The 15343-nt window shown below is 39.8% G+C and overlaps 1 protein-coding gene across 1 annotated transcript; it reads right to left on the bottom strand.

Moving 5' to 3' along the window:
• Positions 1-513: 513 nt before the first annotated feature.
• On the bottom strand, positions 514-2092 carry tmem187 (transmembrane protein 187). The gene has a single exon (XM_047365910.1). It carries the CDS (start codon positions 1935-1937, stop codon positions 1152-1154), a length of 786 nt encoding a protein of 261 aa, XP_047221866.1. The 5' UTR covers positions 1938-2092; the 3' UTR covers positions 514-1151.
• Positions 2093-15343: the final 13251 nt, after the last annotated feature.

Consider the following 15343-nt stretch of genomic DNA (forward strand, 5'->3'; position numbering starts at 1 on the left):
TGCAAATGTTTTTGCTCTGTCCATCTTCCCATTAACTCCTTATCCCTGCCAAAGAAACACATCCCCACAACATGATGCTGCCACCACCATGTTTCACCATGCAGATGTTTTCAGGGTGTTTTGCTTTATTAATTTTCACAATACAGGCAACAAACCTTTTCTCCTCGCCTGGCCAGAACATTTTTTTCCACACGTGTCTCCTACCTGGCTTGTGAAAAAACACATATCACTATGGGCTGCTTTAATTTAGAGTTGTCCTGTCAGCAGTTTTGTTTTTTGAGCTGCGAATCTCACCAACTCTGTTAGTTACATTGGACTCCTTGGCTGCTTCTCAATGTTTGCAGCTGTGCTGCAGTCTTATTTTTAGCATGATATTTTTAAGAGACCAGTGAGACTTTCCAGGTTTGGAGTATTGTTTTATAGCCATACCTTGCTTTAACCTTGTCCACAATTATATCTGCTGTGTTCATTGGTCTCTGTGATGCTGTTCACAAATGTCAAACAAGACTCGGAGGCCTTTGGCTACATTTTATTTCTAAGTATCGGTAAAGGATCCTAAAAAATTCTATTTGTAAAAAACAATTTCCAAACCTTGCCATTTTTCATAGGAAACGACAATTAACTACTTTGTATTAATGTATTGCATAAAATCTCCAAGATTGAATTAAAGTTTAGTGATTACAAAGTTACACAACATGAACAATTTAAAGGGGTGTAAATACTTTAGCAAGGTGCTGTTTACTGTGCAATATAAAAGTATTATGGAACAAACCAGAAGTAATACAGTTAAGAATATCCTTCAACACGAGGAAAAAATGTCACATTACAACTGTATCAGGATTAAGGATCTCCTGGGATTAAAGAATAAATCAGATTTAGGGTTTACAGGAATGTTGGTGAACTTGCTGAGGTCACACCACCTCAGATATTTAAATTAGTGTGTCATAATATTTGCAGATATGTGGCATGTATACACCTAAAACAGATTTAACTGGATGAATGTTTTTATTTCTTGTCTTTACATGTTATGTTTAAATTCCAGCTGCAATGGAGGGTTATTTGTTAAAGTCGGTTCTATTTCATGATTAAAGTGTTCTAATACAATTGGTGAGCTGCTGTAGAACCTCTCTGCAAGACATCCATTATCCCGATCACTTCCGCTGTGCCGCAGGTTTACTCTGTGCCTTGTCCGTTAAAGCAGTCAGGAAACAAAAGCTGAAGTGGAACTGCAGCACGTCACACACTTTGGACCAGAAGTGTCCCGTGAGCCTCTGGAAGACCCAGTGCCGAGCGAGCCAGTGATCCAGCAGCTTCAGCACCACGAATCCCGCACAGGACACCATAGCCAGCAGAAGATAGCCCACTGTGCGGCTGTCCCCGCGCGTCAGCTGCACGCGGACTCCTCTATACAATGCCAGCGTCACGTGACACCCCAACGCCACCTCGAAGCCTCGCTCGTGCGCGAGCGCCAGGCCGTAACTGGCGAGGGAGCACAATTCAAACACTGCCGCGTGCGGCGCGCGCCATTTCCCCGGCGCGCGTTCTATGAAGTCAATCCATACAGGAACCCACGCGAAGATCGGCAAGGTGAGCCACTGGTCCAGCACGGCGGGAGCGCGCCGCAGCGTTGCCAGGCGCGTCCACTGTATTGAAGCGTAAAAGACAGCCATGAGGGCAAAGACCTCTCTTATGTAGCAGCTTCGCTCAGTTTCCTTAACGCCCCTGTGCCAGAGCAGCCAGTACAGTCCCATAATGATATACGCCAAGTTAACCAGACAGTTGAACGGCATCGCCAAGAACGCAGGCATGTTTTCAGCCCTTTTTTCTGCGTAATGCTCGTAAGTCAAGTCCACTTCAACTTCACTGAACAGGTTCGTGTTCGCCAAAGCAATACAGAAAATGAAGAGCATCGTTACATGAAGCAGAGCCGACTTCATTATGCTGATAGACACGTTTTTTTTTTTATAACCGACTGGAAAGAAAATGGACACGAAATGAATAAGGTTTATACTGACACGTTTAGTAGGAAGCCTTTAAGATCAAACGTCAGAGCGTTGTTTATTTCCGGGTTTCGAAATCACGTGTTTTGGATTGAGGTTTTAGATTGGCTGCCTTTCACTCATGTTGTTCACTCAGTGGTTTGTCGAGTCAGCAAAATAAATTCATTCAGTCATATTGTTTTCATAGTATGTTATTCATACATAATCTGGGAGAAAATAATGTGTACTAATCATTAAAATTTATAATTATCCTATAAACTTTATTTATATAGAAGAAGATACGGATTGCTTCGTCAGATTTAAAAGAAACATTTAAGAAGAGAAAAAGGGAAAACATGGTTAAAAATAATTAAACGAAAACATTTATTAAAATAAGTCAAGATGAAAAACCCTCAGCAAGTAAACTTACTTTAAAAAGGTTTATGAAAAATGAAAGAGCATTAAATCTAATTTATTTAAGATATTCAGAAATATCAAGTCGAGTATAACCGGAATACAAGCACACGCTCACACAATAAACAAATACATGTTTTTTGAATACTTTCTGTCTTCATGTCTGTTACTCGTTGCTCTAACTAACTAATAAGACGTTTATAATTAGGATCTACCCTAGTCAGGTAAAACATTATGACCACCATAGTGTTTTGATCTCCCTTTTGCTGATAAAACAGCCCTGACCTATCATGGCATGGACTCCTCTAGACCCCTGAAGGCCTTTCATCAGGATGATGGCAGCAGGCAACATTACCCTGCGGAGAGGCGCCACAGCCAGCGGGGAATACCGTTTCCACAAAAAAGTAAACATTGTCCGTAGGTAGGTGGTACTTGTCAAAGTAACATCAACACAGAAGGCTGGACCCAAAGTTTCCCTGTACAATACTGCCTCCACCGGCTTGCTTTCCTCCATTGCAAAATGGCCCATGTAAAACCCTTAGATCCTGAGGGTTTTACATAGCCAATTTTCGTTTCTTCTAACACATCAACTTTGAGGACTAAATGTTCATTTGTTGCCTTGTGTATCCCATCCCTTAACAGGAGCACTGATGAAATGATAATCAATTTTAATCATTTTTACCTGCTAGTGGTCATAATGTTGTGCCTGATCGCGTATTTATTAACTGAATAAAGCACGAGTCGTAAATGAAAAGCAACAAATTGTAATACTAAAACATGACAACAGATGGAGGCATTTAGTCAGCAATCACTTGACTTAATTCATCCCTACAGCAACACTGACCTATTGTTAACACATACAAGGTTAAGCTCTCTGATGTGTTTAACCAACCACTGGAGGACCATGCACAGAGTCTGACCAAAGCTTGAGCTTTATGAAAACATTTAGGCAAAGTGGATTTGTTTATGCAAACATGACTAGAAGTCAAGCAAAAATGCAATTATTTAGTTATAAGTGCACACAGATTACACCAATGGATGCTTCAGTAAACTATACTCTCTTGGTAATATTTTTCTTGCAGGCACATTTCCTTGACCTACCAGCAGAGAATTACATTATTCATTCTCACTTACCCGAGTACTCAATCTGTTTCCTTTTTTAGATGGAACAATTTTGAGACCTCATATCAAAATGCTGGCAATATTTGAAGAAAATCTAATTTCTACAAATAAATTGCATCTCTTAAATTATACTTTTTGAGCTTGTGTAAATAAAATAAAAAAAAACTATCCTGCATGGAACATCCAATTGTTATAAGTCGGTTTTAAGCAAGTCGGGCATATTGGAATAAAGAACATTCTGTCATTAAAAAAAAAAACATGAAAAACGTTTGCACACTGAAAACATGTTGATGCTGTGTGATAGTGTGTACACTGTAGTGCTACTGTTCTCTGTTGGAGAAATCAACAGTTTTATTGCATTGAGATCACTTACTAACCTCCCTGAAAAAAAAAAAAAATTAAACTGTTGAAGTTAAAATCATAAAGTTTCTGGTAGCAAATAAGCAATAATGGACTGAGTCATGAAGTCTGACCAATGTGGCCTTGACTATACAAATGCAGAAATAAACATAAAAAAAAACACATGTATTGTTCATAATTTGTATATCTGAGTACCTACACAAGACTTGCTGCAAGCAAGAAACACTATACTTGCAAATTCTGCGTTTCATGATGACAAGCTGACATGTGGTGTTAATTATGATTAAATTTCACTTTGCTACTTTTTAAATCAGAGATGGTTGAGTTTTCCAATCAGCATCTTAAATCTTGTCGTCTAGTCAAAGTGTAAGATGCATGTGGAAGATGAGTAATCCAAGTGTCAAAAGCTGTGATGCTTTAATTTCTTTGGAAAACATTTGAGTCATACTCTCTGAACCAAAATGAACCCAGCTGGCATTCGACTGACATTAAACATTTAAATGTTGTTGAAATAATGTCAGTTTAAGAAAAAACATTAATTCAACCACAAAACAATGTTGAACACCAAACAGTTGAATTGGTGTTGGATTCCGCATTGAAATATCAACAGTTTTTGAATTGTATGTCTAATCAACATTACTTTTACAAACATGACTTTTGAAAATAGTTGAAAAATAACATTGTTCCAACATCCAGACATGATGAAACATGATGTAGAAATGACGTTGCTATTTTAACATTGATTAGAGTTGCAAAATCAAAACAAAATTCAACGGTTATCCAACTCAACTACCTGATGTTGATTCAACAGTGACTCAATGTTAAAATGCCAGCTGGGAAGAGGCAGACATTACATCTTTTCTTTGTCAGTTCACAAAATTTGATTAAAGTTCAGGAAAACAAAAGGTGTGACTCTTAATGACCTCACCACAGACAGTGGATTAGACAGTTCCTGTAGAGCAGCTTAAATATCCTTCCTTTCTTGTAAGGGCTTTAAGATGGTGCACTGTACCACAGTTCCCAGTTATTATGATAACTAAATTAATCTTGTATATGGTTTGCAAAATTCTATAATGTATGGTGTACTATGTAGTGTGGTATTTTCTCTAACTCCTTTCTCTGTTTTATAAAAACAAATGCCTGGTTGTTTTATGTTTTTATTATGCTTTTATATCTGACCTGAAAAAGTAGATGGAAAGTGGATAGAAACTGTTTTTGAATCTGCTCGTCCTTGCTTTACTTGATCTGTCGTGTCTACCTGACAGTAATAGTTCAAACAGAGTGTGACCCCGGGTGAGAGGTGTCCTTTATGATGTTATGGGCTTTATGGAGAAATGTGTATAGAAGACTGCCAATGATCTTTTGGCCTGCGTTAATGACCCGTTCCACCTCATCCCTATAGGCTCAACACACAACCCTGAGGCAGAGGGCAGAAGATGTAGGTTGACCCAGTCTGACCATTTGGCTGCGACCCGACAGGAAGCTGTGGATCCACATGCAGGTGGATTGTAGCAGTCCAAACTTCCTCAGTTTGTCCACCAGTTTTGTGGGGGATGATGGTGTTGATTGCTGAGCTAAAGTCCACAAAAAATAGCCACACGTAGCTCTCCCTCTGTTCTAGATGGGACAGTGCAGCATGGAGGGTTCTGGTTACTGTATTCTCAGTGGATCTATTAACCCTGTAGCCAAACTAGTGGAAGACTAAACGTTATCATTGCTGGCAACAGTGGGTCAATCAAAAACTTGGACCTTATAGATTAATAACCGAATATCACCAAAGTTCATGTACATGTAGAAGTACTTTAGCAATATATTTTATATGTATCAAAACGTGCAGCTCAAACTAGAGATTTGTGCTTTTACTTTCATGTGTGCTTTGAGTTACCATGGCGACGTAATTAGCCAAAACCCATGCCCAAAATCCCATAGGAATGAATGGAGTCATGTGAGGAAGCTTATTATAGTGGTGGTCTGTATGCCCCAAGTGGCAGGCACATTATCGTAATAATGTAACGGTGCTGGCCATTATTTATTAATGTCCAAACCAAACCATATCTTTCATACTTAAATCAAAGCAAAGGGACCACATAAGCGGCAGGTGTTTAAGCTAAAATCTATTGTGCAGTAAGAGTTGAGCAAGATGGAAGCAAGATTTCTTGAAAATTTAGAAAAATGATTACCATAATACTGAAATGAGATGTATCGCTATCCTGTATTGCAAGAAAATTGTGTGTTTCAGGCACTAGAATAGTTTTAATCGCAATTCTAATGTCTGCAATGTTGCAATCATAAATGACTACTTGGATCCAATGTTTAGTAAGCTATATTATTTCAGGGGCCATCCATTAAAACTCTGCTTGCCAATAATATATTGTATTTGGCCAGTTGAATGGGTGTAACTGCTTTTTGCCAGCATCTGACCCAGATCTCAAAATGAGTTGCGGGAACATCATCATGAGAAGAAGGAGAATAGAAAAGAAGGAGAAGCGTGAACACAAATTTGGGGCAGTCACAGTTGATGTTATCATTGCAATATTAAACAGTATCACAATTTTGTGTTTTTCTACAGTTGCGTAGCCATAGGAACAAGTTTTGGGGCTGCATTTGTAACACAGCATTTTTCTGGATGATCAGTTGCATTTATTTTATATAAAATGCTGTATGTATTCCATTAGCACACATACAGAATGTAGTATAGAATTTAAATACCATTGCTCAGTCTTTTTTGTAACCTAATTCTTGTGCATTTTCATTTTAGCTTCCTGTATTAAATAAAACAGAGCAGCCTACTGACTAAGGAACAAGTCCCTGTCCTTTTTGAACATTAAATATAAGCAAGGCCAAAATGGATTCACTGACTAGCTTGGTTTTTAAATTATCATTCATGAAAAAGAAAATGGAAAAAAGAACAAAAAAACCTATCAAAACCAGAAAGTGGATAATCCTTTTTCTAAGACTACAAGACTTCACCAAAGTCGATAAAAGCCAATTAAACTCCGGCCAGAACAAGCAAGTTAAAGACCTCATTTAACCTTGTCTTGCAATTAATGCTAAAAGCCATACAACCTTTCAGCTATACAAACAGAGAAAAGGTCCTGCCTGCCAATCAAGTCTAACTGACATGTGGTTGCTGGGAGTAACTGGGAAACCTAAAATGGCATCATGGGGAGGTCTAATTGATTTTTTTTTTTTTTTAGCTGTACAATAAAAGGAACCTCACATCTTCTCACGGGTCAATAGAAAAGGTTAAAAACAGAGTGTGTCAGGTCGTTAGACTTGTAGGGTACTCCTGTGCTACTTTTGCAGGCATAGATAATTATTTTTTGGAATTAGAATACGGAAAAAGAAAAGGGGTGAGTACACAATATAGCAGCCTATTTATGACAGGAAGCTCTGCTCGCATTTATGTTAATAGATGGATAGGATGGAGTGAGAATGGGTGACATTAAGGAACCACAGGCTTAAAAGCAACGTATTCTAAAAACAAGCCTATTTTACCAGGGCTGTCACTTAGCTGCAATTTGGACTGATGCATGAATTCTGCTTTATGTAGGGAGCATTAAGACAGGAATTTGTTTGGCTTGGTATTAGTAGTCTCCCCAGTATTTTAATAAAGACTCTTGATAATAGAGAACGAGGATTTCAATCCCATAAGAAGGTGATGGCAGTTGATCAGGGTGGCATTGAGGAGACTAGCACCCCTGAGAGACAGCCAGTTTTGGTACCACACATGTTTTTGTTTTTTTTCATGGATGCAAAAAACATTGATAATAAATTAGTTACATGTAAGTTATAAGGTTTGTAGGCCTTTTCCACAGGCCATTCATTTTTTAAAACTACTACTGTGTTTGTCCTTTCTGAAAAGTTCGTATTAAGCAAGGCAAAACAGTTATAACAGTCACTAAAAAACTATTTAGGGATACTTGAATCTAAATTACATAATCATTTGCAACAATCAGGTGTTTTAAACTGAGTGCTTGTTGGATTGGCATATGCCTCAACTATGTCTAGATTTATTTTTGGAAAAATGTAACTTTTTTGCAACATTGTCAGCTTTGTCTTCCTCATTCTCAATACATCTCTTTCTGTAAATTTGTGTTTATTTTATGACATGTTTAGAAAGAAAAGGCCTGACACCTAGAACAAGTAACCTATCAAGACAATATGGATATGGATCTCTATCTATCTATCTATCTATCTATCTATCTATCTATCTATCTATCTATCTATCTATCTATCTATCTATCTATCTATCTATCTATCTATCTATCTATCTATCTATCTATCTATCTATCTATCTATCTATCTATCTATCTATCTATCTATCTATCTATCTATCTATCTATCTATCTATCTATCTATCTATCTATCTATCTATCTATCTATCTATCTATCTATCTATCTATCTATCTATCTATCTATCTATCTATCTATCTATCTATCTATCTATCTATCTATCTATCTATCTATCTATCTATCTATCTATCTATCTATCTATCTATCTATCTATTATCTTATCTTATCTTATCTTATCTTATACACAAATCTAACTTAATACGTAATGTGTCATGTTTTTTAAAGTCCAGTTAGATCAGGGGTGGGCAATTAATTCCTTCATGGTGCCGGATGAAAAATCTAAAATGTGCTGGAGGGTCGAACCAGCAATGACTCAAATTTAGTCTTGGCTCATTATACGTTTTCTCATTATATCTCTTTTTACTCGTCCTACTCGTACTCGTCGTCTTCCGCTTTATCCGGGACCGGGTCGCGGGGGCAGCAGACTCAACAGAGACGCCCAGACGTCCCTCTCTCCAGACACCTCCTCCAGTTCCTCCAGGGGGAGCCCAAGGCATTCCCAGGCCAGCCGAGAGACATAGTCCCTCCAGCGTGTCCTGGGCCGTCCCCTGGGCCTCCTCCCGGTGGGACGTTCCTGGAACACCTCCCGAGGAAGGCGTCCAGGAGGCATCCGGTATAGATGCCCGAGCCACCTCAACTGGCTCCTCTCGATGTGGAGGAGCAGCAGCTCTACTCCGAGCCCCTCCCGGATGGCCGAGCTCCTCACCCTATCTCTAAGGGAGTTCCCGGCCACCCTACGGAGGAAGCTCATTTCAGCCGCTTGTATCCGGGATCTCGTTCTTTCGGTCATGACCCAAAGTTCATGGCCATAAGTGAGGGTAGGAACGTAGACCGACCAGTAAATTGAGAGCTTTGCTTTTCGGCTCAGCTCTCTCTTCACCACAACGGACCGGCACAGCGCCCCCATTACTGTGGCAGCCGCACTGATCCGTCTGTCGATCTCCCGCTCCATTCTTCCCTCACTCGTGAACAAGACCCCGAGATATTTAAACTCCTCCACTTGAGGCAGGAACTCCCCTCCAACCTGAAGAGGACAAGCCACCCTTTTCCGGTCGAGTACCATGGCCTCGGACTTGGAGGAGCTGATCCTCATCCCAGCCGCTTCACACTCGGCTGCGAACCGCCACAGCGCATGCTGTAGGTCTTGGCTAGAGGGGGCCAGCAGGACCACGTCATCTGCAAAAAGAAGATACGAAATCCACTGGTCCCCAAACCCGACCCCCTCCGGCCCTTGGCTGCGTCTAGAAATCCTGTCCATAAAAGTTATGAACAGGACCGGTGACAAAGGGCAGCCCTGCCGGAGTCCAACATGCACCGGGAACAGGTCCGACTTAGTGCCGGCAATGCGGACCAAACTCCTGCTCCGCTCGTACAGGGACCGGATGGCCCCTAATAAAGGGCCCCCGATTCCATACTCCTGGAGCACCCCCCACAGGGCATCATGAGGGACACAGTCGAATGCCTTCTCCAGGTCCACAAAACACATGTGAACCGGTTGGGCAAACTCCCATGAACCCTCGAGCACCCTGTAGAGGGTATAGAGCTGGTCCAGTGTTCCACGGCCGGGACGAAAACCACACTGTTCCTCCTGAAGCCGAGGTTCGACTATCGGTCGGACTCTCCTCTCCAATACCCTGTCGTAGGCCTTACCAGGGAGGCTGGTAAGGCCTACGTAAGGCCTATCTCTTTTTATAATGAAATAATTAATTATAATTAATATTAATTCTATCAAATTAATGGTTTAAAACAAACACATTCATCACATTTTAATTTTATTTTTAATTTGTTAATCTCTTCACAACTGAAATGGTGTGTATTATGTTGAACAACTGATCAACTGCATACATGAGCAATATGTGGGTTTAAGTAATGGAAAGGCCTGAAAGACCTGAGGTGCTGCAACTTGAAGAAAAGGACTTAATAATACAAAAGTACCTCCAATCAGATTAAAATGAATGGAAAAAGGTACCACAAAGTACCACAGTTTAAAATTTTTTAAATCGCCTTAAAAACTCAACATGTAGTGCTTTTAACATGGATCAGTACCTTTGGACCTGATCTGCTGGTGGGGTGGCTTGCTTCGGTGTTGGCATGTGAGTGACAACATTATCCCTGATTTGGCTTGACAGAAGCTGAAACTTCCTACTGAAGGCCTTTACTGCACTGTACATTTCATACACCAAAAGGCCCTTGCTTTGCAGTTTGACATTTAGTTCATTCATCTGAGCAGTCACATCGACAGTAAAACCAAGATCTGCCAGCCAGTCTGCCTCTGAAAGCTGAAAAAGCTGTAAAAAGTGTTTGTTGAGTTTGCTACTTGGCTAGCAACACGGACGACTCAGTGGCGCACTCCTTCTCTGAAAAGTTCTTGTGGTTCTTAAATTTTTTTATTGTTGTATGGTATTATTATATGTTTTGTATTATGTAAAAGATAAAGATAGAAAGTTAACAAAACAAAATTTTAGGTCTTCCATCCAAACAAATAAGCCAGAGCAACATCTATTTTCCTTTTTTATAAATAGTTATCCTCCAGATGCTTTTCATCTACTAAACCCGAAAGAACCATGGGTGATGATACTTGCCTGTTTGGTGTAGAAGTGTAGCGGCAAAGGTAAAAATGAATAATCCAAATTAGATTAGTCTATGATTCACTCCGTAATTACAGCTTCTAAACTGCAACTTTTTAAACACTGAAGCCGAATGGAGACCATAATCACAAGGGATAGATCTGCTCCAAGCAGCAGGCCAACAATGATATTTTATTCCAGTCCGGTACATTTTAGTTGCAGTGTGTGCATATATGTGTGTACAAGTGTAAGGCTAAAGGGTAACATTGGTTTGAGCCTGTTTCCCATTTCCCCTCAATCAGGGGAACCTCTCATCCAATTTCACCCTTCCCCTTCCTTCCACCCCCATTTTCAGCTAATTATGTTTCCAGATCACTACCACATGCATGTAGGCTGAAACTGACATGTGTGTGTGTGTATGTGTGTGTGTTTATGTACATGAATGTGTATTTATTCTCATCTCAAGGGGTCAAGGAGATGTCTTTTACCTCTTCAACTATTAAAAGGTTGACCCCAGATTTAGTATCAGATACCCAGATTGCCAAATGTTTTCCACATGGTGGTCTTTCCTTATCATTCCACAATCCTCCTCCACCTTTCACCCTGCTACAGAAATACAATGACAGAGTGCACACAAATGAATTACCTCATGACTGGTAATGTTTCTCAGATTTCCCTAAAATGTGTCATTCAGGTTGAGTAGTCTGTTTGCTTTCAGCCAAGCTACCAATTGGCCTTCCTGCATAGTGGTTTGAGGTTTTCTGGCTGATTTGTGGCCCTCAAGTGAAATAAATAGAATATCTGGTTGAAATCAATGCTGGTGAATAATTATTGTAAAGGAGAGTGATCCTTTCCAAGAATGAAAAGAAAATAAGATGAGCAGAAATGAATTATGTGGTTAATTTGTGGATACAGACAATTTTTTACATCTTTAAAGGGGACCTATTATGCAAAATTCACTTTTTGATCGTTGTTATACTTCCATTTGGGTCTCTAATGCTTCTATGAACAATCCAAATGCAAAAAAAAACAAACATTCAGCCATTGTTTTGCCATAAATTAATGTTTTATTTTTTCTCTAGAAAACGCGCGGTTTAAAAAGCTGTTTAATTGTGACGTCATTGGCTGTGTCCCAATTCAGGGGCTGGATCCTTCGAAGGCCGTATTTGTAGACCGATTACGTCACAGTGCAGCGACGAAGGCAGCCCTTCCGAGACTCCTTGAAATGCGGCCGACAAATGTGTCCTTCTTTTGCCCGATTTGAAGGATGGGTCGTGAGTATCCTTCATCATTTCATGTCCATCATTTCCCATGATTCATTGTGGGTCGAAGCGGATTGGTCAAGCAGGGGCAGCCATGGTGGACCACAGCGGCAAAAGCTGTGTGTAAATTGTAAAAAATGACACTTTCTGTGACACAAATGAACTTTTTAGTGCGGGAATATAATTGTGTAGATGTGAAATATCTGCTTGATTTATCAAGACATTGCTTAATTTCAAACGTGCTCCGACGTGTTCGGAGTTTTCTGCTCCCTCCCTATTAACAGCCGCCAGCTTGCCTCGCCAGCCTTCCCGGCGGTGAGGCAAGCTAAACCTGGAGAGATCTCACCTGACTCCCAGCACTAAGCTCCCGTTGGCAGTCATCACAGTGAACGTTAAACACAAGTGATTTTTAACACTTTATGTTAGTATTATTTTAATTTATTGTGTCATTTGACATTACAGGTGAAAAGTTAACCTGAATAAATGGACAATTTTATGTAACCTTACTGTATCGCTGGAGAGTGTGATTGAGAATAAATAAGCTTTACAATATTCATTTTTGATGAAGAAATGCGCTGGAATGTGCTAACAGCTGGTAAAGGCTAGACCATCCCAATTTGCAGCTGCTGACTTCCGGCCTCCATGGTTTTAGCGGTCGACAAAGGACCCAGCCCACGTAGACCGGATCCTTCGAAGGATCCGGCCCCTGAATTGGGACATGCCCGTTGTTACATTGGCACCTAGCAACGTTACCCTAACCCTAACCCTAACCCTAACCCTTGACTACGATGGACTGAAAACCTGTCCAGGGTGTACCCCCCTCTCGCCCGTAGACTGCTGGAGATAGGCACCAACTTTCCAGCAACCCGGTACAAAAGAAGCGGGTATAGAAAATGGAGGGATGGATGGATGGATTCGGCTTGATTGGAATGAAATTGTATTCCGGAGGGGTGTTTTATGCAGATTGTCAATCTGAACGATGGGCATGTAAACACTTGTTCGACCTTGTTGACCATAATTTTATGGCAGCCACACCAATGAAGCACCGACTGTGATTTTCATTGTAGTTTTTAAAAATTCAAGCACTATTTTTGTGTGCCCACTTGATAGACTGTATCGTAGGCCTCCTCATGAATTTGGGGGTTTGTCCTCATAATTTGTGTTCATCACCCTAGAGAGACTGTATTGGCTACTGCAGCATCCTATCTGACTTTTTAATGTGACCTGTTCTGTTCTCGGACAGCTGTAGGTGTAGGAGAGAGCTACGCAAAGAGCAGCTGAAACACAAACTATTACATTTTATTATGTTCAAAACCAAGAACAAAGTTTGGAAAGCAGGTAGATAAATATTGCTGTTTGTCCTCACATGATTAACTAGAACCATACCTATATCAATCATATTAGAACAGAAAGCAAGCATGATGGCAATAGCCTTGCATTTCAGCAAAATGCTCCACATGAAAATCTCATCAACAGGAGCAAGACATTAGTTAATTGAGAACTTTATGTTTTTAGTGTATTTTACCCACATACAATGAAATACAACTGCATTTTAGACCTATATTTTGTTTATATAGACTATTTGTTTATGCTATACCTATACTGAGTTTAAAATAATTGATAGTTTATTCATTATTGAATCAACGTAGGGTGGCTGAAACTAGCGATCATTTGAAGGTTTTAGTAGCTTTAAACGGTAGCTTACATGGATTACATAGAGTAATCTATAAACTGAGAGTATTCATTACAGGAATACACATGTGTATGAATAGTTCTGCTCTCACACATCTGTATAAGATAACCTAAACACCATGAGGATGACAAGCACTGAGAGAAACACATCGGTGTCCATTAAATTGCACGCACTAATCATAAAATCCCCCCTACTGTCTCTCCCACTCACTTTCTCTCACAGTCATGCTCCTCTGGTGGGTTTTACTGGCCTCAAGGCAAACAATGCAAGCTGTAAATTACAAAATGTTGACAGCAAAGTCAGTAGTAAGGAAAGCAGAAGATTGTACCACTAATTGCTGCCGCTTATAGTAAATCAAGGAACTCAAATTGATGTTCAAAGATGGGCTGGCTAAAATTACAAGGATATAAACTGATCAGACATGACCACCTGCCGAATAATGACAAGGCTCAACTTTTGCCATTAAAACAGCTTTTAGCTGTCAGGTGACTGATAAAGAACATCTGTTTTGCTACTACAAGGGAGGGATTTTGCAGTGTCAGGTTGTGATTGGTCTGCAGAAATCTTTAACGACATCCTGAGAATATCTGGATGAAGGCTTTCCCAGCAAACATCAAGATCGGCTTCCGTCACAAGGAGCGTTACTGTTGTTAGCAACGTTACACTATGGCTTGCTGGTTGTATTGGTTGCATTGGTGTAGTTGCTATCAAAAATGTATATTAATTAGCATAAATATTTGGCTTTGTTGAATTCTTTATTATTTTTCCCTTTTAAATCAGCAGAATCGATGACACAGCAATATCAGCAGAGCATTTAAAAACAACTGGCACATATTTCTTCCAGTTTGAGGGCCCAGAACCACATTTAGCAGCTTTTTCTGTTCTGCAAAACTCTTATCAGTCAACATGCCTTTGTGATTATAGATCATTAGCTATAGACGTAATTCCTAATAATTTGATGTTGACACAATGGAAATGACTTTTTTAAGCAGACGGTCGTTGCAGTCACAGATTCTCTACATTGTCAAAATGTCTCTTTGCAAACCGTTTATATAAGTAAGAAGGGAGAATGAGACTGAAGGAAATGATGTGTCTAACTGGATGGGGTCCAAATGATTTCTCATCTGTGCATCAGGCCAAAACTGTTCTTACAGAGCAGAAATTCAACCCCACCCACTCTGATTGTTCCCATGTTGAGGGTGTGGTTCTTTTTAATTGTTTTTTTAAATTTTTATATTTGTTTTATTTAACTTAATTAATTGGGATGATTGATTCAGATTTATTTCTAAAAGAATGGTAAAAGACTAGCAGACAGCCTAAACCCTAACATTTAACAGATACCAAGAAAGGAGGATTACGCAGGGAGAATACTCTGGCAGTTTGACAGAGAAAACTGAATCCATAAATCAAACATCCATCCACTAAAACACAGCCAATAGAAAGAGAGGACATGCAGTGACAGATGTGAGCTCATTCGGTGAAAAAGTAATGTTGGTCTCTATTTCAAACATTTTGATGGATAGCAGGGATGTTTTTCCTTGAAGCTTTATGATCTTTGTGACAGCAAGTTAAACTAGAAACCTAAAGAAT

The sequence above is a fragment of the Girardinichthys multiradiatus genome, chromosome 5 (assembly GCF_021462225.1).
Source record: "Girardinichthys multiradiatus isolate DD_20200921_A chromosome 5, DD_fGirMul_XY1, whole genome shotgun sequence".
Lineage (NCBI taxonomy): Eukaryota > Metazoa > Chordata > Actinopteri > Cyprinodontiformes > Goodeidae > Girardinichthys > Girardinichthys multiradiatus.

Bases quoted from the DNA above. Each gene is read 5' to 3' on its own strand.
- tmem187 (XM_047365910.1), bottom strand. From the start codon at position 1,937: ATGAAGTCGGCTCTGCTTCATGTAACGATGCTCTTCATTTTCTGTATT.